Source organism: Choloepus didactylus, chromosome 4 (genome assembly GCF_015220235.1).
Source record: "Choloepus didactylus isolate mChoDid1 chromosome 4, mChoDid1.pri, whole genome shotgun sequence".
Lineage (NCBI taxonomy): Eukaryota > Metazoa > Chordata > Mammalia > Pilosa > Megalonychidae > Choloepus > Choloepus didactylus.
In genome coordinates, this window is record NC_051310.1 from 94,328,690 (window position 1) to 94,353,581 (window position 24,892).

Genomic DNA, 24,892 nt, shown 5'->3' on the forward strand with positions numbered 1-24,892 from the left:
GCCCCGTGCCACTGGTTTAGGCCAATGTGGCCAATAAACTAAACTGCAGATCGCTCAGAGCTGCTGTCCGGTTACTCGGCCTTTCTGCTCCTCCGCCGTCGGCAAGGTCGCTGCTCAAGGAACTCCGGTCCCCAGCGCCCTGGAATCTGGGTCGCCGCGGGAGACCCGCATCCCGAGCCTCTGCCGCAGTCCCGGCCTGGAGCACGCCTCCGGGTCTTCACAGTATCCGTGCCCGAGGCTGGAGCTGCGGCATCGGGGTCGCTCTGGGGCCGCGCTAGGAAAGGTGTGGACAGCGGGAGAGGACAGGAAGGGCAGGGCCGGGCGCGCCAGGGGAGGGTGGATGGGAAGGAGTGCTGGCGGGGGTCTGAGGTGGGCGTGAAGGACGCCCTCCAGAGAGGAGCCCCAAGAGCCAAAGCGGCTCAATGACTTGCTCAAGTTCACGCTTGGTATCCTCACAAGACTGTCCCTTTGGTTAGCGGTGAGAGGGGGACGCCGCCTCCAGCCTGCCACGAACCCGCAGCTGCTCCGCACCGCAGCCGCCCGACACCTGCGCGGCCCGAAGCGCGGTGCACCAGGTGCTGGCACTGGCGCGCGATAGGGAACGCGGGGAATGCCGCCCCGGGCAACAACATCCGTCTGGGAGCCGAAGAGCGGGCGCCCTCCTTGACTTTTCACAACCACCCCAAAGGGACGTCCTTCCACGGGCCTCTTTTACAGATGAAAGCACCAAGGCTGAGAGATAGTGACCTAACCGAAGTCAGGTACATGCTAGTTACGGAACCAGGATCCGAATCCGGTGGTCTGGGGCCTTGTGGCTCCGGCCTAGGATGGCTGTATAGCCTTAGGCCAGTCCCTTCCCGTTTTCTGGGCCACCGATCCCCAACCAGCGGAGAGCCCCTCTCGTCGCGGCCGCGCATGCTCAGTCGCGGGCGGCGCCCTGGAGAGGCGGCGGGCGCCCCTGCTGTTTTGCATTGACGCCAGCGCCCGCTGGAGGTCACCGCTGGGGGCTGGGCGCGGCGTGCTGCCCTTAAGACCCGGTCCGGATAGCAGAGCTGGAGTCGCGCCGCCCGGAGCTCTACCGTGCGCACAGCAGCTTCTGTGCTTCTCGACGGCGCGGCCCCAGGCCCGACTGAATCGCGGTGTCTCCTTTTTTACCATGGCGGGCGCAGCCACGCCGCCCCGACAGGCTTCTTTTGGCCCCCATCCCCTCAACTTCCGGACGGCGTGAGCGTCTGGGCTACCCTTTCCCGCCACCGGCGTTCAGTGTAGGGGCGATTTCTCGCGGGGCGGGAGCCAGCGGGGTGGCGTGGGTGTCCACAGCGAGGCAGAGCCAGGGCCCCGGGGAGGCGGGCCCCAGGGAAGCGGCGGCGGCGGCAGCCCCACGGGCTGTAAGCGGGACGAGCGCGGCGGGGAACTTACCTTCCCTGGGGGTCGTGCCGCCCCACGGCAAGGGCGGCGTCGCTCGCCTGGCGCGGACTCGCCCGTTCTTGGGTTGGGAAAGCGCAAATCTCCTCCCCCGAAATTCCCCGGAAGCGCGGCGCAGCCGAGGCGAGCGCAGCGGCCAGCGGCTCGCGCCTCAGGAAGGACATGTTCGGAGGGGCGGCCGAGGCGCGCCGCACGCCCCAGCACCCCCTCCCCGCTGCCGCCGCGCCCGCACCGCGGTAAAAGGGGCGGCCGCACTTCCTGACGCGAGACCCGCGCTCTTAGCCGCCCGCCCGCCGAAGCGGCGATGACACGGCGCCCGCGGCGGCCCCGAGGCGCCGGGCGGGCCGTTTGCTGACCGGATCGCGGCTGCCCGCCAGTGTATCCGCGGCGCTGCCGCCAGCATGGGCTGCGCTCCGAGCATCCACATTTCCGAGAACCGGGCGGTGTACCACGGCGGCAAGGAGGCCGAAGAGGCGCTCGGCCCCGCGGCGCCGCCGCCCAGCGGGCCCGGGGTGCCGCGCCTCCCGCCCGGCCTGAAGCCAGCCGCCTCGCCCCGGGCCCACGTCGTCGGCCTCGCGGAGCCGGAGCCTCGCGGCGGCAGCGACAATAAGGTAAAGGACGCCGGACGGGCGGGAGCTCCCGGGCTGCAGTCCTCGGCGAAACTTGGGTTTGGCGGAGCGGCAACTTTTCCGCAGGGGCCGGGCGGGCCTCCCTCCCGGGCCGCGGTGCCGGCTCCCTTTGCTTTGCATGAGTTCGACGGCCCCCGGGAGCTCGCCCTGCCAGAGCAGCGTTCAGAGGGTTACTGGCCCCGGGAGCCTGATTAACGGGGTTGCGATTAGGGCGCCCTCGGAGCAGCTGCGTCGGTTCTTTAGCCATATCCGACGCCTCCAGTTGCGAGGCCCTCTCTCAACTTGACCGAGGCGCTAGAATCAGTTTCCTCCCAAAGAGCGGGTGTCCTGATGGAACCCCCAGGGTATTCGGGTGGTCCTCTGAAACGTTAAGTCAGTGTGGACTTTGTTCTTTTGATTCCCGTGGTAGAAAGGGAGGAATCGTTGGCCCTGTGAAGATGGGGGTCCTGGACCCTAAACCGTTGTCAGCTTGTATGTGAGTTGCAGTTTTCCATTTTCTTTGGATCTATTAAAATATTATCTGGAACATCAGCTTTTCTCCACTGAATATGTATTTTGAGGTGCACGTTTGTTGGCATAAGTATTGTATTCCAAGCACAGGTAATTAGAAAATACTATCATAAAGGCGACTTTTGAAGCGTTAAGCAGAACAAAGTTAATCTTTTATTAAGCAATTTTGGTGGGACATTTTGTGACTTTTTTTTAATTGCGTGTTTTCTCTAGCGAGATATTGCCTTGACTTATATTTATCAAAGTTATTGGATTTTGTGTTTAAGACTTTCTATAGGAAATAAAAGGGGGGAAAAAGCTTATTAAGGCAGCCAGCAGCAGCATTCCAGTTGTCTCATTTGAAATTTTAGAGCTGGAATACATGCGTTGTTTTATTAAACCAGGAAAAAAAATTCTGGGTGTACATGGCAGCAGATTGTTGAATATCATTCCTCTCATCACTACATTTTAAAATAGTTTATTTGCAAAACTGACTTGACTTTCTTGCTTGCTGAGGACTGCTAAGCCTCCCGAGTCTCAGGAATACAGTTTGGCCCACTGTTTTCTATTTCTAGTAGCATAATACTTTTTCTATATTAGAGTGAAAAGCCTTTTCTGGTGTTGCATAACATAGTTGAAGTGATTTCCCTACCTTTCACATAGCCTAAGTGAAAATTCACCTTTGTTCTCTTTATCAGAAGTTGGGTTCCTTCAACTACAGTATAGATTCTTTGAAGAAGTCTTTGATAGTTTTAGATTATTAACCCAAGCTGTTCTTAGCATCAGTATAATGCTTATTCATTAAACCTACATAACTGGTCTTAGAAAATGTCATACAGGTGTAGAACTTGAATACGGAAACTTAAACAGCTTTCAAGTTTTTGACTCAAATCTAATATTGGTGATTTTGCATGAACTAATATTAAACTTTCTATAAGTAGCCTTTTTAGAAAGAGGCCCTTGTGTCAAAGCTGTCTTAGCCCTTTTGTGGAGGTATGGCTGTCCTAAAATTCACCTAGACTTCTTGTAAGCTGCTCAAACACAGAGAATTTCCTCTTCTCTATACCACAGTGCCTTTAAGTCCCTGAGTTTCTGAGTGCCTACTTCTAACATTCTGTCCCGTTTTCAGACCGTTGTCTTGTGTAGGGGCCTAGAAAATACATTCATTGTTACAGTGCCAAATCTAGTGGCATGTATAGAGTAGGAGCTATATAAATGTTTGTTGAATATGTTTTAGATTGTTAACTGTGAGTGATAAAACTTTTCAGTCATTGGGATGTGAGTCCATAAAAACCTCCAATATGGGTGATTATACATGTTAGTATTTCTAGAGGGTGAGCCAAATTATAAATAAGTAACAAAACAACCCCAGAAATAATAGTCCCATGTTTATTATTCACGAACTATACATGTCGATGCCAAATCTCAGTTACAGGTGTTTGTAATTAGGCATGTTAGGTAAGAGGTTAATGTCAGCATTTTTCTTTGAGTTCAGTATTTAAGGAAATGAATCTTAAGATTAACTTGATATATTAAATGTACATTGGAAATTTGAAAATACATGTTGAGAGAAGATCAGAGTCTTTATATTAACAATTTTAGTTCATTAAAAAATTTCTTCTTAAAAATGCAGTAAGCCAGCATATCCTTGAATGAGTTTCAGTAAGAAAGTTCAAAAAGAAATCTGCTGGGGATGGGATTTGTATCTGTATAGCATATAGTAAACACCATTTCATCAAGAATGGTTGGGAGAATGATCATTAATTGCATTTTCAGATTAGTTAAGCAGCATATACCCTATACTGTTGCATTTCCCACAGTATGTTCCAGAAAGCAATTTATGGACTGTTAGTAAGCATTAAATGAAAAAAAATGTTCCATGGTCAAATAAGTTTGAGATATACTGGCATTAACTAAGTTCAGCAAGTTCTTTTAATGAAGGACTTCTCAGAGAATTTCGAGAAATACCCTGTGAATTTTAAGTGGTATTTAGAGTATGCTGCATTTCCCAAAATTGTTTGATGATGGAACCCTTTTAGGGTATATTTTAAGCAGGCCACATGTTAAAAAAAAAAAGATTCCTTACATGAGAAACCAATATTTAAAGTACAAGCAATGCACTTAACAATAAAACTCAGGAAACATGATTTACTTCTTAATGATTCCAAAGGTACTTTAGGGTCTTGTAATACTTTAGGCTGGGTTGTCTTTATGAACTTATTTAAGTATTACTAAAAATACTCTGTTTATTCATTTCAGGAGTTATAGACTACTTGGTTACAGATAATGAATGCTGTGTTCAGTTTGAACACTGACAGTTTTGTTTTGTTTTTAATCAGTGTGAGCTTTAACTGCAACATTTCAATATCTTCTTGTCAGTCTTTGGAGTTATTCCATTTTCCTTTTCCTTAGCTGAAACTTTATTTGTCCTTGAAAGATTTGAGTGTGGGGGGGAGGAGTGTCAGAGACCCTATGCTCACCCCCCCCCCTTTTTTTAAACACCTTGCTAATCCCTCCATGTCGCACTAGTCATTTCTGTGAGGGTGACAGTCACATCTGTTTTGTTCACTGCCACGTGCTCTAAGGCTGGTGCACAGTAGGCCTTCTATAAAAATTTGTTGAATTGGAGAATTGTGTGAATCAGACTGTAGCAGCCCATATAAAGAAGAAATAGAAACCAGTTTTAGCTAGAGCGGAGGCTGTAGAATTTGAATTTGGTTTTGTGGCAGTCTCTGGTTATTGCTCTTTCAGAGCATTTGCACCTAGGGAATAGTTGATTTCTACCCTGGTGAGTAGTGTGGATTTCCCTATAAAGATTTAAGGATTAGTGCAGCTGGGTGGGCAGTACACAACAGGTGCCAGATAATAGTGCAGCCATATGCTAACCTCTACACGGATGTTACTGCCTTCACCATGTGCTCAGAATCCTCTTAGATGGACCTTCTATTTTGGCTGACTCTCCTCCCTTTTGCTTCTGTTATTCTCTTTTCCTTCATTTGGTTTTCTCTTATTTTTCATCACCTTCTCTTTCCTCTTTCTAGTCTTTTTGCCCTCTTTTTTTCTGCCAGCCCACAATAACTGGCCAAGCTAGCCACCTTAGTCAACTAAAGTTTAGTCATTTCTTAGTGTTTTACAGCTATGGAATAAAACTTGTTCTCTGTTCTTCTTAATTTATAAATTGATTAATCAGATTTTTGTATTTCCCTAAACTAAAGCAAAGTTTTCTTTGTGTGTGACTCCTGGCTGATTTTTCCCCCACTAGGGTTTATTGACCTTTGTAGGTTATATAGAATTAATGAAAGTTTCCCTCTGAAAGTCTAGTAGAGAGAATGAGACCCAACTCTCTTCTCCTCTAAAAAGTAACTGCGATTTATCTCTGGAGCTCAAGGGCAGTAAATTTGCAGTCATTGTCTTCTTATGCTGCTGGGTATTTAGAATCTTATCATCTTGCCAGGCCTATCTATAAAGATATATATATATATATATATATATATTTTATGTTTTCTTGAATTCCTGTTATATACATAAAATACTTTGTGTTTGTATCGTATGTTTTTTATTGTTTGTTGTTATCATGACTTTAAGTGTCGTCACCTTCAAGACGGATGTTACCAATGTCATAACTATACCAGCTCAAGCCTGCACTGGACCGGCCTTGACCCAGTCCTTACTGAAGTGAGGCTTGTGATGGGGCCTGTGGTCCCTTCTGGCACAGACATTCCCTGTGAAGTGGCTTATGACATTGGTTTTCCCTTGAATGGCTTGCCCATTTGGATTGGGTTCTTAAATAAGGGATGTGAGGCCACAGGATGAGGCAGACATCTCAGAATAACCCCCAACTACTTCAGAAGACAGAGTATTTTTTAAAAAATTAGTTGTAAAAAAAAAAAGAAAAATCAAGTAACAGAGGGAGAAGTTACTTAGGACATGAGTAATCCCTTGGTCTGGTCCAGGACCACTGGTTTCAGCCTTGTTTCTCAGTACAGTGAGGCGGGGAGGAGGCGATGGACTCGAAGTTCTTCGGATGTAGACTAATCATGTTAGTAATACCCACCATTTCTTGGCCGCCTCCTATGTGGCAGGCCCTATGTTGGATGCTTTACAGATGTTTTCTCATTTAAGCCACACAGCCTTGTGAGGTGGCTGGTATCATTTCCCTTTTGCAAATAAGGCAGCAGAGGTTAGAAACTCACCCGAGGTCTTAGAATTAAACTGGGATTCAGACCCATCATTGTTCCTGGCTTTCATTCCTTGAGTTGTGGAGAGCGTGCTATCCAGTTAACCACCTCATCTCCATTCCATCTCTCATTCTCTGGTAGAGCGTGCTATCCAGTTAACCATCTCACCTCCATTCCATCTCTCATTCTCTGGTATTCTGCTAGACTATAGATGTCAAAGGACACTTGGGTTTTAAGCAGTCATGCTGAATCTGCAGCATTAGGATTTTAAGTCTTGACTTCTTACTTGGGGAAGTTGGTTGCAGCCCTCCCTTAGGTCCCTGTATTTGGGGAAGTAGCTCTGTCCCATTTGACTCCGGAAGTCAGGCATCCCATGATACTCTCTCATCCATGCTCTTTGTTCTCTGAAATGAGTTGGTGGGGTATCCCTCAGGGAGTTTCTTTCCCTTTCCCCTTCTCCTTACTGAGGAGCTCCATAGGAGCCAGTTGTTCCCCTTGACCTATGTGTGGTGCTCTCCCCCTCCCGTTCTGCATAACATATCTTCCCCGAGTTCTTCAAGGCCCAGCTGAAATCTTTCTTGACCTCCTGGCTGGGCTTGTACTCTATTTTTCTGACTTGTGCTCTCTTTTCTCTGCTCTTTGGAATTTCTCCTTTAGCCTTTCTGGGCCTAGGATTTCTGTTTTGAGCATCCTGCTGGATTATAAACTACTTGAAGGTAAGGGCTGTATCCTAGTCTCATTTAAGTTCCCCAAGTGCTGGGTACACTCAGTATATATTTGGATAAATATACTAGTCTAAAGCCAAAAGGCTTTTATTCATGTTTTCAAGGACCATCTCACCTTGTTTAAATTTAACAAAAATTGTTGGGGTGTGTTGTATGTGTTTAAACAAAAAGTTCAAGTACCCTGAAGCCAGTGATTAATCGATGGTATGATTAATAAATCTTTTGCCTCTAATTTTGGCCTTATTGAGGTTGAGCAATGTTCCTGGGTCCCCTCCTTCTGTTCTATTATTTTTCTGCTCTGTTTACTAAGAAGAGTGGTGGATATCATGTCAGAGAACTGTTTTGACAAGTTCTGTATTGCAGTTTCTTAGCTACAGGCACCATAGGTTGTTTGCCCATCCATTCACACAGGAAGGATGTCACAAATTTCCCCAAACTATGAGGATGACCTCAAAGAACTTGGTGGGACTTGCCAGTGTTTCTGAGACAACCCAGAGGGCTGGTGGCACATGAGCAGTTTTCATATTGTCTTCAAATGTTGGGAGTTTATGGCAGTTACCCAGTGAGGTGTGGTTGATGAATAGAGGACGATGAGCCAGAAGACATGGGTTTTAGGTCCAACTATATCAGGTCTTGGCTGTGGGATATTTGGCAAGTTCTGATCCTCTTTTCTCAAGCATAAAATGAAGCTAGAATACCTGGGTTTTGGTGTGGGTCACTTAAAATAATTTGTGTGCCAGTGTTTCGTAAGGATTGATCACTTTTTTTCAACCACCTTTCTCAAAGGTAAACTTTGCTCAAATATATGTGTTTACTTTTTTAAGCAAATCTTTTTCATTCCTATATATTTTTGTCTTTTCCCCAATATTTTATTGTGAAAGATTTCAAACATACAGCAAAGTTGAAAAATTGTGTACTCATATACCTACTACCTAGATTCTGCAATTCACATTTTCCTGCATTTTCTTTATCATCTGTCTATCCCTTTACCTACCCATCAATCCATTTTATTTTTTGGCTGCTTTTCAAAGTAAGTTCACACACCAGTATACTTAACCCTTAAACACTTCAGTATGCATATCATTTATAGAGTACAAAATTTGTTTACCTTCTTTTAAACTAAAATTTAAATAGAGTAAAATGTACAGATTTTAAGTGTACCATTCATGAGTTCTGAGAAATGTGTACACCTGTGTGATAAGACCTCTCTCAAGAAAAGAATATTACCATTATCCCAGAAAGTTCTTTTATGCTCCTTTTCCCTCTCACCCAGAGGCAATTTCTGTTCTGATTTTTTTCCCATTATAAATCATTTTTACCTAATCTGGAACTTAATATATAAATGCAATCTTAAAGCATGTGTTCTTTTGCATAAAGCTTCTTTCATTCTGTGGTATTTTGAAGAGATTCATTTATGTGGCATGCATCAGTCGTTTGCTCTTTTTTCTTGCAAAGTAGTATTATGTTGTAGGACTATTTCAGTTTGCGTATCTATTTTACTGTTGATGGACACTAGGGCTGTTTCTAATATTTGGCTGTTATGAATAAAGCTGCTTATCAACATTTTTGTTTAAGTTGTTTTGTAGACATATGTTTTCATTTCTCTTGGGTAAATACCAAGGAGAGGAATTGCTGGGTTTTAGAATAGATGTATGTTTAGCTTTGTGAGATACTGTGTAAACTTTTTCCAAAATGGTTATATACTTTTAGGCTCCTGCCAACAGCATATAATTAAAGTTCTAGTTGCCCCAGATCCTTGTTACTGCTTGGCATTCATCAGGTTTTTAGTTTTTGCCATTTTGGCTGGCATATAGAGGTATCTCATTGTGGTTTTAATTTGCATTTCCTTGATGACTAATGATTTTCAGTGCTTTTTCATGTGCTTACGATCATTTATATAAGTTCCTTTTAAAAGTTTTTATTTTAATACTTTTTTAATTAAAAGGAAATATAAATATCATCATAAGCCTCTGGATAGGGAGACTTACTAAACAAAGCACTTACCATAAAAGAAAGGATAATAAGTCTAACTACATTAAAATAAAGAACTCATCAAAAGACTGTGAAAAGAAAAGCCACAGGCTGGAAGAAGATATTTACAATGCAGAATACCCATAAAGGATTAGGATCCAGAATACTTTATATAGAACTCCTGCAAGTCAATAAGAAGAAGACAGGCCAGTTGAAAAATTGGCAAAAGACTTGGACAGGCATGTCAGGAAAGAGGAAACCCAAATGACTAATAAATTTGTGAAAAAATGTTCACCCTCATGGAGAAATGAAAATGATAGTGAAATAACATTTTACACTCACTAAATTGGCATGCATTTAAAAGCCCATAGTACTTCTTAAAAAAATGTTTTGTTAAGATTTATTCACATAGCATACAATCTTCCAAAGTATATAATCCATTGATCACATTGCCATCATATAGCTGATCGTTCATCACCCGAGTCTATTTTTTTTTTAACATTTTCCTTGTACCAGAAAAAGTGAAAGTAAGAATAAAAAATTAAGAGTAAAAACAGAACACCCAAATTGTACCCCCCTGCCCTATTTTTCCTTTAGTTTTTTTTTTTTACGATATTTCTAAGAAACACATACAGAAGCTTTTATTTTACAAAAAAATGGGCATTGTTTTTAAAAAAACACATGGTCAAAATAACGACTGAACATATACAGAGAGATTGCATTCTACTGAGTGCTGGGAACTGCCAACAATCTGCCTGATATGACAGTGGTGGTTATTTGCAAATAAAAGGACTGGGTCAGAGCAGTCAGAGCATCTCTTTTCTTTTTAAGGTTAAGAACACAGTCATTAGCAGTATTAAAAGAACATGGTGCTTTCCATATAAATTAGACCTCATACAAATACAATCTAAGTAGAGGGGTGTCCGAAACTAACTTTACCAACCATGACAGTTGGAATCAGTGGCCTGCTGGACACATTAGGGTATATGCAGGAAAATACAAACTTCAAATATATCATTCATGTGAAGCAAGTGGAAATTTTTGTGGAAGATTACATCTCTGAGAAAATGGAAGTCAAGTAGTTGGTGTTGGTTTTGAGGCTGTTCTTGATGGGCAGGGAAAAGAGGGTTCTTGATGGGCAGGAAAGTCAGGAAAATGAGCTGGAAGCTTGTGTCCACAATGTACTTATATAGCTGTCTTGCTCCTATGTAACAGCTCCAAACATCTGTAACAGTTTTTTTACTTCTGCCTTCTGAATCTTATGCAAGTTAGAACAGTGGTGAATTCAATAATGGAAACATAAAGGAACTGAATTCTTTAATACATACTACCAAATGTTACTCATAGTGTGTTAAACAACACAATTCAGAAGAGCCGTCTCCAATTTTTATTTTCAAACTACAGGTCTCACACCCTAATTGAAAATCTGCTGTCAAAATCCTAGTCAGAAGCAAGGACAAAGAGCAAAGAACAGATGAAAATAATTCACATAAGAATATACTCTTTGATAAACTTTACCTATTTGCAAATACATGCCAATGGCTTCTTAGCAAGGAAAATGGTAGAATACATATAACTGGTGACATCCTCTTCCTGCCACTCAAGGTCAATAAGAAAAGCCCAACAAATACCAAGTGAAATTTTTCATTGGCCACTTATTTACAGAAAAATTTCTGCGATGGTATGAATTTTCTGGACTATTCTACATGTTTTCATTGGCATCAGGCTTTCTCACATTATTTACATGTATAGGGCTCCCTCCAGCATGAGTTCTCATATATTTTTGTGAGGATGAGGTCTAGCTGAAGGCTTTCCCACACTTTTCACATTTATATGGTGTCTATCCAGTGTGCACCCTCACATGTTTCTGTAAGGATAAGAGCCACTTGAAGCTTTTCTCACATTGAGTACACTGATAGGGTTTCTCTTCACTGTGGGTTTTATCATGGTTTTTTAAGGATGTGGACCAACTGAAAGCTTTCCCACACTTTTCACATTTATACAACTTCTCTCCAGTGTGTGTTTTAATATGAACTTGAAGGGATGTGTGCCAGCGGAAGACTCTCCCACAGTAATTACATTCATAGGGCTTTTCTTCAGTGTGAGTCCTCTCGTGGCTTCGACAAGAAGCGGCTCTGCTGAAGGCTTTACCACACTGTTTACATTCACTGATCTTCTCTCCAGTGTGCATCCTTACATGTCCTTTAAAGTATGGGAGCCAACGGAAGGCTTTCCCACAATACCGACACTCGTAAGGCTTCTCTCCAGTATGAACCCTTTCATGTCTCCGAAGTGAACTTGGACAACTGAGGGCTTTACCGCATTTATCACATTCATAAGGTTTCTCTCCGGCATGCATTTTCACGTGTCCCTGGAAGGATTCGTGTGAACTGAAGGCTTTCCCACAATACTGGCATTCATAGGGTTTTTCTCCAGTATGAATTCTTTCATGTCTTCGAAAGGAATGGTGGTAACTGAAGGCTTTTCCACACTGTTCACAATGATAAGGCTTCTCTCCAGTATGAACTCTTTCATGCCTTCGAAAGGAAGTGGAACAACCAAAGGCTTTAGCACACTGTTTGCATTCATAGCGTTTCTCTCCAGTGTGTGTTACCAGGTGTCTTCTGAAGGATGCGGGATAAATGAACTCTTTCCCACATTCCTTACATTTGTATAGTTTCTTTCCATTGTGAATTATCACATATGATCTTAGGGAGGTGGCACGTCTATGGACCTTCCCACATCCCTGATATTCTTGTGTTTTGAGTAAATTTAGAGACCTGATGTGCCGCTTAAGGGAGGAATGATGCATGAAGACCTTTCCACACAAACTGCATTCGTATGGATTTACTCCAGGAGTTTTCTTGTGCAGATGGAGATTTGGAATCTTGCACAAGGCTTCTCCACTTTCATTCCCATAGACTACATCCCCCATATGATTTCGCAGATGTCTTGCCCGCTTTTTGTGTTGATTTGCAAAGTTAGGGTATTTCCAATTTTTCCCTAAAATGCAGACACTGGAATCATTCCTTGTGAAATTTGCTATAATCTGTTCCTTGCACATCTTTTGCCCAAAAACATCCTGGTGAGAAACTGGCCCATCGGCTTTAAATTGAGTCTCATCATCTATCGAGGAGAGGTTCCCAAAGGTTTCCAGCATCACATCTCTGTACAGGTTCCTCTGAGAAGGATCCAGCAAAGCCCACTCCTCCAAGGTGAAGTCCACAGCCACATCCTCAAAGGTCACTGAGTCCATCTCCGCCTCCCGAGACTCTCCCCCGGGGCGTCCGCCCGACGGCTCCGCGGCCCGCGCAGGGGACAGAGCGCCGGGGCCGCAGGCCGGGCCTCCCGGGGCCTCTGGGGAAGCGACGCCGCGCTCGCGCCGGGGCCCTCTCCTTTAGTTTTTTTTATCCCTGTTTTTCTACTCATCCATCCACACACTGGATAAAGGGAAGTGTGATCCACATGGCTTTCACAATCACATTGTCACCCCTTGTAAGCTCCATTGTTATATAGTCGTCTTCAACATTCAAGGCTACTAGGTTGTTATTTGATAGTTTCAGGTATTTACTACTAGCTATTCCAATTTATGAAAGCCTAAAATGAGTTATCCATATTGTGGGTAAGAGTGCCCACCATAGTGACCTCTCAGCTCCTTTTGGAATCTCTCAGCCACTGAAACTTTATTTCATTCATTTCACATCCCCCTTTTGGTCAAGAAGATCTTCTCCATCCCACAATTCCAGTCTCGATTCCTCACCGAGAGTCATATTCCGTATTGTAGGCAGATTCACACCCCTGGGTGTCAGATCCCACGTAGGGGGGAGGGCGGTGATTTCACCTGCCAGGTTGGCTTAGCTAGAGAGAGAAGCCCATAGTATTTTGAGGAACTCCTCAACACTGCAAGTGGAAGTGTAAATTGGTTCAGCCTCTTTGAAGACCATTGGCTTTACCAAATAGACTTGAGCAAGGGCCCCTGTGACCTAGCATTTCTACTCCTAGAAGCTCTTATACATGTGCACTGGAAATATGTACAACAATGTTCATAGCAGTGCTGTTTTAAATAGCAAAATTTTGGAAACAACACAGTAAGTCCACCAATAATGTAATGGATAAATAAGTTCTGATATGTTCAAGGTAAGGAATGCTTTACAGCTTTGAAATGAATGAACTGTAGCTGTAGTTATCAAGTTAGCTGTATCAACTCAACTCAGAAACTTAACGTTGAAGAGAAAGTTGTAGAAGAATTTGTAAAATATGATTTATTTAACATTTAGTGGCTAAACAATATATTATTTAGGAATATATATACATAGGTGATAAAATTATAAAGAAAACCAAAGAAATAATTACTATAAAATTCAGTTAGGCAAAGAAAGTTTATTATAAGGACTTAAATGGTTAACAGATTGACTTGAATACCTAGTGCAGAGGAAATAGGAGGAATAAACTAGGCCTTGCCCTCAGGGAACAAGTCCTATCTGGAAAGATGGGGCAGGCGCTGAGCAGGAAATGAAGATGATAGTGCCCTGAGGGATGGAGTGGGTGTTTAGAGTATAGAGGCAGGGACTTGGTTCTGGGATGAGAGAGAAGAGAGGGAGGGGTTTGACCTGGACTGAAAAGACTGGGAGGACCTGGATAGGTGGAGAATGGGGGGAGGGCATTGGGGAGGGAGGCTGGCTTGTTCTGCAAACCCTGAGGATACTGAACAGGGAAAGTAAGGTTAGGGAGTTTGAAGTCCATCCTGTAAACCCCAGAGAACTTCCAAAGGCTTTCCAACAGGATAGTTATAGGATAAAAATATTTTATGAAGATTAAGTTTTGGGAAGAAATTGCAGTGGGTATAGTAGGAGGAAAGCTCAAGATGAGGCACTCTCCAGAGGGCTGTTGAAGTGGTTCAGGCACAAGGTGTGACCAGGTATAACTAACTTTGTGCAGTGGTTTGGATAAGGAGGTAATGGGTAAAGGAAAAACTGACAGGAAGGGGACATGATTGGATGTGTGGAGTAAGGGAGAGGGGGAAGTGGAGGGTGACTCAGAGGTTGGGGTTTACCAGTTTAGGAGTGTGATAACAAGCCACAATTTGTACAGTGCTTTATGGTTTACCAAGTGCTATTTTTATGCGTCATCTCATTTGATGTTCCCCAAACCTCTGTGAGGTAGGAAGGAGGGATTTTATTTTCTTTGTTTAAGTCTGAAGAGGCAGAAATTCAGAGAGACTAAATGACTTGCCCAAGTCTGTGGTGACCACTTACAGAAACAGGTTTGCTTTACTAGCATGTGTAGAATCCAGAGGAAAGCGAGCTTAGGGAATTTTTTTCGAAAACCTTGTCTCTTGGTTCTGGATTCATTTTATAAGAGTAAACTTTTACATTTCCTGTTATAGGAGTAATGCTCATTGTAGAAAACTTGAAAAATACAGAAAAGAACAAGAATCACAAATTGTATAATCAAGAGATAACTTCTCATAAAATGTTGGTATGTTTCCCTCCATCCATGTAGATTGTTTTAAAAACTATAATTTAAAACTCTTGTTTTTAAATAGTTTTGCTCTTTGGTTCTAGGAAACATTTAACTATTATTTCTTCCGATGTTGTCCATCTTCCATTCTCTCAATTTTCTTCTGCAGCTTCCTCCCAAAGCTAGAGGATTTAGATACATTCTGATCTGTCCTCCATGTCTTTTTACTTTTCTTTAAATTAAACTAGTTGTAGATTCACGTAAAAATCATGCAGAAAGTACAGTTCCCATATCTCCATCTCCACCCCCACAATTTCCCCTATTCTTAACATTTTACATTAGTGTAATACCTTTGTTACAATTGATGAAAAAATATTATTATGCTATTAACTATAGTCCATCTTTTACAATAGGGTTCACTCTGTGTTGTATAGTCCTATTTTTTATTGTTTGTTTGTTTTAAAATTCTTGTTAAGGTAACATATGTACAACCTACAATTTCCCATTTTAACCACTTTCAAATATTCAATTTAGTGGCATTAATTACATTCACAATTTTGCACTACTGTCACCACCATCCATTACCAAAACTTTTCCATCACTCCAGTGGAAACTGTACCAATTAAGCATTAACTCCCCATTCTACCACCACCCTAGCCCCTGGTAACCTGTATTCTAGTTTCTGGCTCTATGATTGTCACTTTTCTTTTAATGTCTGTGCTATGTTCTTTAGCCTGATCTTTTGGCTCACTAATTCCTCAAGGTCTACTCAGTTATGTAGCCCATTGGGTTTTTAAATTTGAATATTTTTATGTTCAAGATTTATGGTTTGTTCTTTTTTCATAACTGCTTACTGATATTTTATGGTTATAGCATATTACCTTATCTCTTTGAGAATATTGCTTATACTTCAAAGTCCTATTCTGATGGCTATTACTTAAAACATTTTTTATTAAGGTATTAAATGCAGACAGCAAAGTGTACTAAATCTTTTATGTGTACAGCTCTATGAATTTTTAACTGTGTGTGCTTCCATGTGACCAACCTCCCAGCTTGATGTACAACATTTCTAGCACTCCAGAAGGTGGCCTCATGGCTGTTTACTACTTTTTAGTATTTTTAACATTTTATTTTGAAAAATTTCAAACATACATCAATGTTGAAGGAATTTTACAGTGAAACTTGTTTATCTACCGCTTGTATTCTATATTAGCATTTTACTGTACTTGACACATATCCAGCTATCAATCCATCTAGATATTGATCCATCTTATTTTTCCTCAGTATATTTTAAAGTAAGTGCAGACATCAGTACAGTTCCCTCTAAATATTTCAGTAAGCATAGCATTAATTAGAGTTCAATGTATGTTTACAGTGTTTTTCTTTTGAAGCAAAATTTACATACAATGAAATGCTCAAATATTAAGTGTACATTTGCTGAGTTCTGACAAATGCACGCATACAACTGTGTAACCCAAACCTCTATCAAGATAAGGAACATTATCATCATCCTAGAAAGTTCCTTCATGCCACTTTTCAGTCAGTGTCAGGATCCTCTCTACCATATAAGCACCCTTCTGATTTTTTCCCACAGATTAGTTTTGCCTGTTTTAGAACTTCATATAAAGGGGATTATACAATGTGTACTCTTACTTAAGGCTTCTTTGACTCAGTGTTATGTTTTTGAAATTCATCTGTGTTTCATGTGTCAGTAGTTCATAGTATTGTTATTCTGATATCAACTTTTCAGAGCTCATGATAGTATTGTTAACTTGCCCTCCAGAAAGATGTGGTCGTATTTTAATTTCACAGGAGTATGAGAGTGCTTGTGCTTTAAACAGTCTGATTCTAAGAGTGGTGTTTTATTGGTATTTTAGTTTGAATTTATTTTATTTATTGTCTCCACCCACCCACCCCCACCCCCCTCCGAGTGTTTTGGACACTAGAGCTTCCTCTATTTATCTTCCTTTATTTATCTATTTATCTATTTGGGTTTTAGAGTTTAAACGTTTTTATTTAGAGAAGCTTTTTATATGTTTGGGAGTAAAGTCTTGATCTCTCATTGCAAATCTTCTCTGGTCTTTTGTGTTATTTATTTTTTGTTTATCTTGTGCTATTTTTTGAGTGTAGAAGTTTTATGTTCTTATGAAAACAAGTCTTTATCTGGAATAACAATTTTGATTTGGGTTAATGAGTGGTGTTTTCTAATTCTATCACTTCTCTATATGTAGTAGTTGGTATTCTTTTGTAAAAACAGAAGTTTCCTTCATCAACTGGGGCTATAAATATAGTTCCTATTGGAAAGGCAGGATAAATGCTTATTTTGTCCCTTTAACAATTTTTTTAGTAAGGACTTGTTGCCTCAAATGGTAAAACATAAAAATTTTTCCACAGATTTTACTTTTTTTGAATATAATGACAGACACATAGATTCTCATTGGTTTGATGTATTTGATCTATTGGCTCTGTTACAGGTCTGTTTTTTTTTAATACAGAAATTGTAACACCTTTGGCCAGTGAGGACTCTTGTTTTATTGGTTCCTATGTACTTTTTTTTTTTTTTTTTTTTTTTTTTAAGGGTTTCACATGTCCTTTATTTTTTAAAATGCAATTTTATTGAGACACATTCACACACCATACAACCCATCCAAAGTTAACAGTGGCTCACAGTATCATCATATATAGCTGTGCATTCATCATCACAATCAATTTTAGAACATTTTCATTACTCCAAAATAAAGAAAAAATAAAACTAAAAAAGAATACCCAAAATATCCCATACCCCTTATCCATCTATATTATTTACATATTTTTGTCTTTATTTTATTACTCATCTGCCCATACACTGGATAAAGAGAGTGTCAGTCACCAGGTTTTCACAATCACATGGTCCCATGATACAAGCTATATAGTTATACAATCATCAAGAATCAAGTCTACTGGATTGTATATAGTTATACAATCATCAAGAATCAAGTCTACTTGATTACTGGAATCAAATCTATTACTTCAGGTATTTTCTTCTAGCTATTCTAATACACTAGAAACTAAAAAGGAATATCTATATAATGCATAAGAATAACATCTGGAATGACCTATCGACTCTTTGAAATCTCTTAGCTACTGAAACTTTATTTTGTTACATTTCTTTTTACCACATTTTTTGGTCAAGAAGGCACTCTCAATCCCATGATGCCAGGGTCAGGCTATTCCATGGAAGTCATGTCCCACACTGTCAGGTAGACTTACACCCTGGGAGTCATGTCCCATATACAGGAGAGGGTACTGATTTATTTGCAGAGCTGGCTTAGAGAGAGAGGCCACATCTGAACAACAAAAGAGGTTCTCTGGGGGTGAAATTTAGGCATAATTATAAGTAGGCTTAGCTTCTGCTTTGCAGTAATCAGTTTCATAGGGGCAAGCCCCAAGATAGAGGGCCTGACTTATTAAATTGGGAGTCCCTAAAGCTTGCAAAAATAGTAGGAATTCCCCAGGTGGAAAAGTTTAAAAGTTTAATACATATTTTTTTTTTTTTTTTACATTTTTTTTTTAATCATCATTTTATTGAGATACATTCACATACCACGCAGTCATACAAAACAAATTGTACTTTCGATTGTTTACAGTACCATTACATAGTTGTACATTCATCACCTAAATCAATCCCTGACACCTTCATTAGCACACACACAAAAATAACAAGAATAATAATTAGAGTGAAAAAGAGCAATTGAAGTAAAAAAGAACGCTAGGTACCTTTGTCTGTTTGTTTGCTTCCCCTACTTTTCTACACATCGATCCATAAACTAGACAAAGTGGAGTTTGGTCCTTATGGCATTCCCAATCCCACTGTCACCCCTCATAAGCTACATTTTTATACAACTGTCTTCGAGATTCATGGGTTCTGGGTTGTAGTTTAATAGTTTCAGGTATCCACCACCAGCTACCCCAATTCTTTAGAACCTAAAAAACGTTGTCTAAAGTGTGCGTAAGAGTGCCCACCAGAGTGATCTCTCGGCTCGTTTTGGAATCTCTCTGCCACTGAAGCTTATTTCATTTCCTTTCACATCCCCCTTTTGGTCAAGAAGATGTTCTCCATCCCATGATGCCGGGTCTACATTCCTCCCCGGGAGTCATATTCCACGTTGCCAGGGAGATTCACTTCCCTGGGTGTCTGATCCCACGTAGGGGGGAGGGCAGTGATTTCACCTTTCAAGTTGGTTTAGCCAGAGAGAGAGGGCCACATCTGAGCAACAAAGAGGCATTCAGGAGGAGACTCTTAGGCACAAATACAGGGAGGCCTAGCCTCTCCTTTGCAGCAACCGTCTTCCCAAGGGTAAAACTTATGGTAGAGGGCTCAACCCATCAAACCACCAGTCCCCTATGTCTGTGGTCATGTTAGCAACCATGGAGGTGGGGTAGGCGAATACCCCTGCATTCTCCACAGGCTCCTCAAGGGGGCACTACATCTTTTTTTTTTTTTTTCCTTCTTTGTCTTTTTTCTTTTTTTTTTTTTTTTTTAACTTTCCCTTCTTTTTTCAAATCAACTGTATGAAAAAAAAAGTTAAAAAGAAAACAAACATACAATAAAAGAACATTTCAAAGAGACCATAGCAAGGGAGTAAGAAAAAGACAACTAACCTAAGATAACTGCTTAACTTCCAACATGTTCCTACTTTACCCCAAGAAAGTTACATAATATAGCAACATTTCAGTGAACTTGTTCCTACTACATCCATCAGAAATTAACAGACCATAGTCATTTCTGGGCATCCCCAGAACGTTAAATAGCTTATCTGTTCTTCTTGGATTATTGTTCCCCCTTCCTTAATTGCTCTCTACTGCTAGTTCCCCTACATTCTACATTATAAACCATTTGTTTTACATTTTTCAAAGTTCACATTAGTGGTAGCATATAATATTTCTCTTTTTGTGCCTGGCTTATTTCGCTCAGCATTATGTCTTCAAGGTTCATCCATGTTGTCATATGTTTCACGAGATCGTTCCTTCTTACTGCCGCGTAGTATTCCATCGTGTGTATATACCACATTTTATTTATCCACTCATCTGTTGAAGGACATTTGGGTTGTTTCCATCTGTTGGCAATTGTGAATAATGCTGCTATGAACATTGGCGTGCAGATATCTGTTCGTGTCACTGCTTTCCGATCTTCCGGGTATATACCGAGAAGTGCAATCGCTGGATCGAATGGTAACTGTATATCTAGTTTTCTAAGGAACTGCCAGACTGACTTCCAGAGTGGCTGAACCATTATACAGTCCCACCAACAATGAATAAGAGTTCCAATTTCTCCACATCCCCTCCAGCATTTGTAGTTTCCTGTTTGTTTAATGGCAGCCATTCTAACCGGTGTTAGATGGTATCTCATTGTGGTCTTAATTTGCATCTCTCTAATAGCTAGTGAAGCTGAACATTTTTTCATGTGTTTCTTGGCCATTTGTATTTCCTCTTCAGAGAACTGTCTTTTCATATCTTTTGCCCATTTTATAATTGGGCTGTCTGTACTATTGTCATTGAGTTGTAGGATTTCTTTGTATATGCAAGATATCAGTCTTTTGTCAGATACATGGTTTCCAAAAATTTTTTCCCATTGAGTTGGCTGCCTCTTTACCTTTTTGAGAAATTCCTTTGAGGTGCAGAAACTTCTAAGCTTGAGGAGTTCCCATTTATCTATTTTCTCTTTTGTTGCTTGTGCTTTGGGTGTAAAGTCTAGGAAGTGGCCTCCTAATACAAGGTCTTGAAGATGTTTTCCTACATTATCTTCTAGGAGTTTTATGGTACTTTCTTTTATATTGAGATCTTTGGTCCATTTTGAGTTAATTTTTGTGTAGGGGGTGAGGTAGGGGTCCTCTTTCATTCTTTTGGATATGGATATCCAACTCTCCCAGCCCCATTTGTTGAAAAGACCATTATGGCTCAGTTCAGTGACTTTGGGGGCCTTATCAAAGATCAGTCGGCCATAGATCTGAGGGTCTATCTCTGAATTCTCAATTCAATTCCATTGATCTATATGTCTATCTTTGTGCCAGTACCATGCTGTTTTGGCAACTGTGGCTTTATAATAAGCTTCAAAGTCAGGGAGTGTAAGTCCTCCCACTTCGTTTTTCTTTTTTAGAGTGTCTTTAGCAATTCGAGGCATCTTCCCTTTCCAAATAAATTTGATAACTAGCTTTTCCAAGTCTGCAAAGTAGGTTGTTGGAATTTTGATTGGGATTGCATTGAATCTGTAGATGCGTTTGGGTAGAATTGACATCTTAATGACATTTAGTCTTCCTATCCATGAACATGGAATATTTTTCCATCTTTTAAGGTCCCCTTCTATTTCTTTTAGTAGAGTTATGTAGTTTTCTTTGTATAGGTCTTTTACATCTTTGGTTAAGTTTATTCCTAGGTACTTGATTTTTTTAGTTGCTATTGAAAATGGTATCTTTTTCTTGAGTGTCTCTTCAGTTTGTTCATTTCTAGCATATAGAAACATTACTGACTTATGTGCATTAATCTTGTATCCCGCTACTTTGCTAAATTTGTTTATTAGCTCTAGTAGGTGTATCGTTGATTTCTCAGGGTTTTCTAGATATAAGATCATATCATCTGCAAACAATGACAGTTTTACTTCTTCTTTTCCAATTTGGATGCCTTTTATTTCTTTGTCTTGCCGGATTGCCCTGGCTAGCACTTCCAGCACAATGTTGAATAACAGTGGTGACAGCGGGCATCCTTGTCTTGTTCCTGATCTTAGAGGGAAGGCTTTCAGTCTCTCACCATTGAGTACTATGCTGGCTGTGGGTTTTTCATATATGCTCTTTATCATGTTGAGGAAGTTTCCTTCAATTCCTACCTTTTGAAGTGTTTTTATCAAAAAGGGATGTTGGATTTTGTCAAATGCTTTTTCAGCATCTATTGAGATGATCAATTGATTTTTCCCTTTCGAGTTTTTAATGTGTTGTAATACATTGATTGTTTTTCTTATGTTGAACCATCCTTGCATGCCTGGAATGAACCCCACTTGGTCATGGTGTATGATTTTTTTAATGTGTCTTTGGATTCGATTTGCAAGTATTTTGTTGAGGATTTTTGCATCTATATTCATTAGGGAGATTGGCCGGTAGTTTTCCTTTTTTGTAGCATCTTTGCCTGGTTTTGGTATTAGATTGATGTTAGCTTCATAAAATGAATTAGGTAGTGTTCCATTTTTTTCAATGTTTTGAAAGAGTTTGAGTAAGATTGGTGTCAGTTCTTTCTGGAAAGTTTGGTAGAATTCCCCTGTGAAGCCATCTGGCCCTGTGCATTTATTTGTGGGAAGATTTTTGATGACTGATTGGATCTCTTTGCTTGTGATGGGTTGGTTGAGGTCTTCTATTTCTTCTCTGGTCAGTCTAGGTTGTTCATATGTTTCCAGGAAATTGTCCATTTCTTCTACATTATCCAGTTTGTTGCCATACAGTTGTTCATAATATCCTCTTATAATTTTTTTAATTTCTTCAGGATCTGCAGTTATGTCACCTTTTTCATTCATTATTTTGTTTATATGGGTCTTCTCTCTTTTTGATTTTGTCAGTCTAGCTAGGGGCTTGTCAATCTTGTTGATCTTCTCAAAGAACCAACTTTTGGTGATATTTATCCTTTCTATTGTTTTTTTGTTCTCTATGTCATTTATTTCTGCTTTAATCCTTGTTATTTCTTTTCTTGTACTTGGTTTAGGATTGGTTTGCTGTTCATTTTCTAGCTTCTTCAGTTGATCCATTAGTTCTTTGATTTTGGCTCTTTCTTCCTTTTTAATATATGCGTTTAGTGCTATAAATTTCCCCCTTAGCACTGCTTTTGCTGCATCCCATAGGTTTTGGTATGTTGTGTTCTCATTTTCATTCGTCTCTATATATTTAGCAATTTCTCTTGCTATTTCTTCTTTAACCCACTGATTGTTTAGGAGTGTGTTGTTTAACCTCCAGGTATTTGTGAATTTTCTAAGTCTCTGATGGTTATTGACTTCTAATTGTATTCCATTGTGGTCAGAGAATGTGCTTTGAATAATTTCAATCTTTTTAAATTTATTGAGGCTTGTTTTATGTCCCAGCATATGATCTATTCTGGAGAAAGTTCCGTGAGCACTAGAAAAGTATGTGTATCCTGGTGATTTGGGATGTAATGTCCTGTAGATGTCTGTTAAATCTAATTCATTTATCAGATTGTTTAGGTTTTCAATTTCCTTATTGGTCTTCTGTCTGGTTGATCTATCTATAGGAGAGAGTGATGTGTTGAAGTCTCCCACAATTATTGTGGAAACATCAATTGCTTCCTTTAGTTTTGCCAATGTTTCTCTCATGTATTTTGTGGCACCTTGATTGGGTGCATAGACATTTACGATTGTTATTTCTTCTTGCTGAATTGCCCCTTTTATTAGTATGTAGTGGCCTTCTTTGTCTCTCAAAACATCCCTGCATTTGAAGTCTATTTTATCTGAGATTAATATTGCTACACCTGCTTTCTTTTGGCTGTAGCTTGCATGAAATATTTTTTCCATCCTTTCACTTTCAGTTTCTTTGTGTCCCTGTGTCTAAGATGAGTCTCTTGTATGCAACATATTGATGGTTCATTTTTTTTGATCCATTCTGCGAATCTGTATCTTTTAATTGGGGAGTTTAATCCATTTACATTCAACGTTAAAACCGTGAAGGCATTTCTTGAATCGGCCATCTTATCCTTTGGATTATGTTTGCCATATTTTTCCCTCTCTCTATTAATATCCTTTATTGTACCCATACTGAATCTCTTTAGTACTGAACCTTTCTCCAAGTCTCTCTGTCCTGTCTTTGTTTCTCTGTCTGTAGGGCTCCCTTTAGTATCTCCAGTAGGGCAGGTCTCTTGTTAGCAAATTCTCTCAGCATTTGTTTGTCTGTGAAAAATTTAAGCTCTCCCTCAAATTTGAAGGAGAGCTTTGCTGGATAAAGTATTCTTGGCTGGAAATTCCTCTCACTCAGAATTTTAAATATATCGTGCCACTGCCTTCTCGCCTCCATGGTGGCTGCTGAGTAGTCACTACTTAGTCTTATGCTGTTTCCTTTGTATGTGGTGAATTGCTTTTCTCTTGCTGCTTTCAGAACTTGCTCCTTCTCTTCTATGTTTGACAGTGTGATCAGTATATGTCTCGGAGTGGGTTTTTTTGGATTTATTCTATTTGGAGTTCGCTGAGCATTTATGATTTGTGTATTTATGTTGTTTAGAAGATTTGGGAAGTTTTCCCCAACAATTTCTTTGAATACTCTTCCTAGACCTTTACCCTTTTCTTCCCCTTCTGGGACACCAATGAGTCTTATATTCGGACGTTTCATATTATCTATCATATCCCTGAGGTCCATTTCGAGTTTTTCAATTTTTTTCCCCATTCTTTCTTTTATGCTTTCATTTTCCATTCTGTCATCTTCCAGGTCACTGATTCGTTGTTCAACTTCCTCTAGTCTTGTACTATGAGTGTCCAGAATCTTTTTAATTTGGTCAACAGTTTCTTTAATTTCCATAAGATCATCCATTTTTTTATTTAGTCTTGCAATGTCTTCTTTATGCTCTTCTAGGGTCTTCTTGATTTCCTTCATATCCCGTACTAGGGTCTCATTGTTCATCTTTAGTTCTTTGAGTAGCTGCTCTAGGTGTGTCTCTTCTGGTCTTTTGATTTGGGTGCTTGGGCTTGGGTTATCCATATCGTCTGGTTTTTTCATATGCTTTATAATTTTCTGTTGTTTTTGGCCTCGTGGCATTTGCTGACCTTGATAGGGTTCTTTTAGGGTTTGTAGACCAGTTGAAGTCCTTATCTCTAATTTATCAGATCTACAGCTTCGTGGAGTACACTTTCTCTAACTAACCAGCAGGTGGCGTCCACGAGCCACCTGTTCTCCACAAGCCAGATCTCCCCTGCTTAGCCTTTTTGGTGAGTGGGGGAGTGAGTCTTGTGGGGTCCAATTGGTGTCCCAAGCTTGCGTGTGTAGTTGGTGTTGCCTGC

The 24,892-nt window shown here is 40.7% G+C and overlaps 1 protein-coding gene across 3 annotated transcripts in view; it reads left to right on the forward strand.

Moving 5' to 3' along the window:
- The first annotated feature begins 335 nt into the window (after nt 1–335).
- Nucleotides 336–24,892, forward strand: part of PDE8A (phosphodiesterase 8A) — a 202,056-nt gene continuing 177,499 nt past the window's right edge. Inside the window, exon 1 of one of the 3 annotated variants that reach the window (XM_037833126.1) lies at nt 336–2,036. In XM_037833126.1, the coding sequence (XP_037689054.1) occupies nt 1,827–2,036 (210 nt within the window). In that variant the 5' untranslated portion in view covers nt 336–1,826. The remainder of the gene's footprint in view (nt 2,037–24,892) is intronic. The other 2 variants (XM_037833125.1, XM_037833127.1) reach the window with 2 other exon arrangements.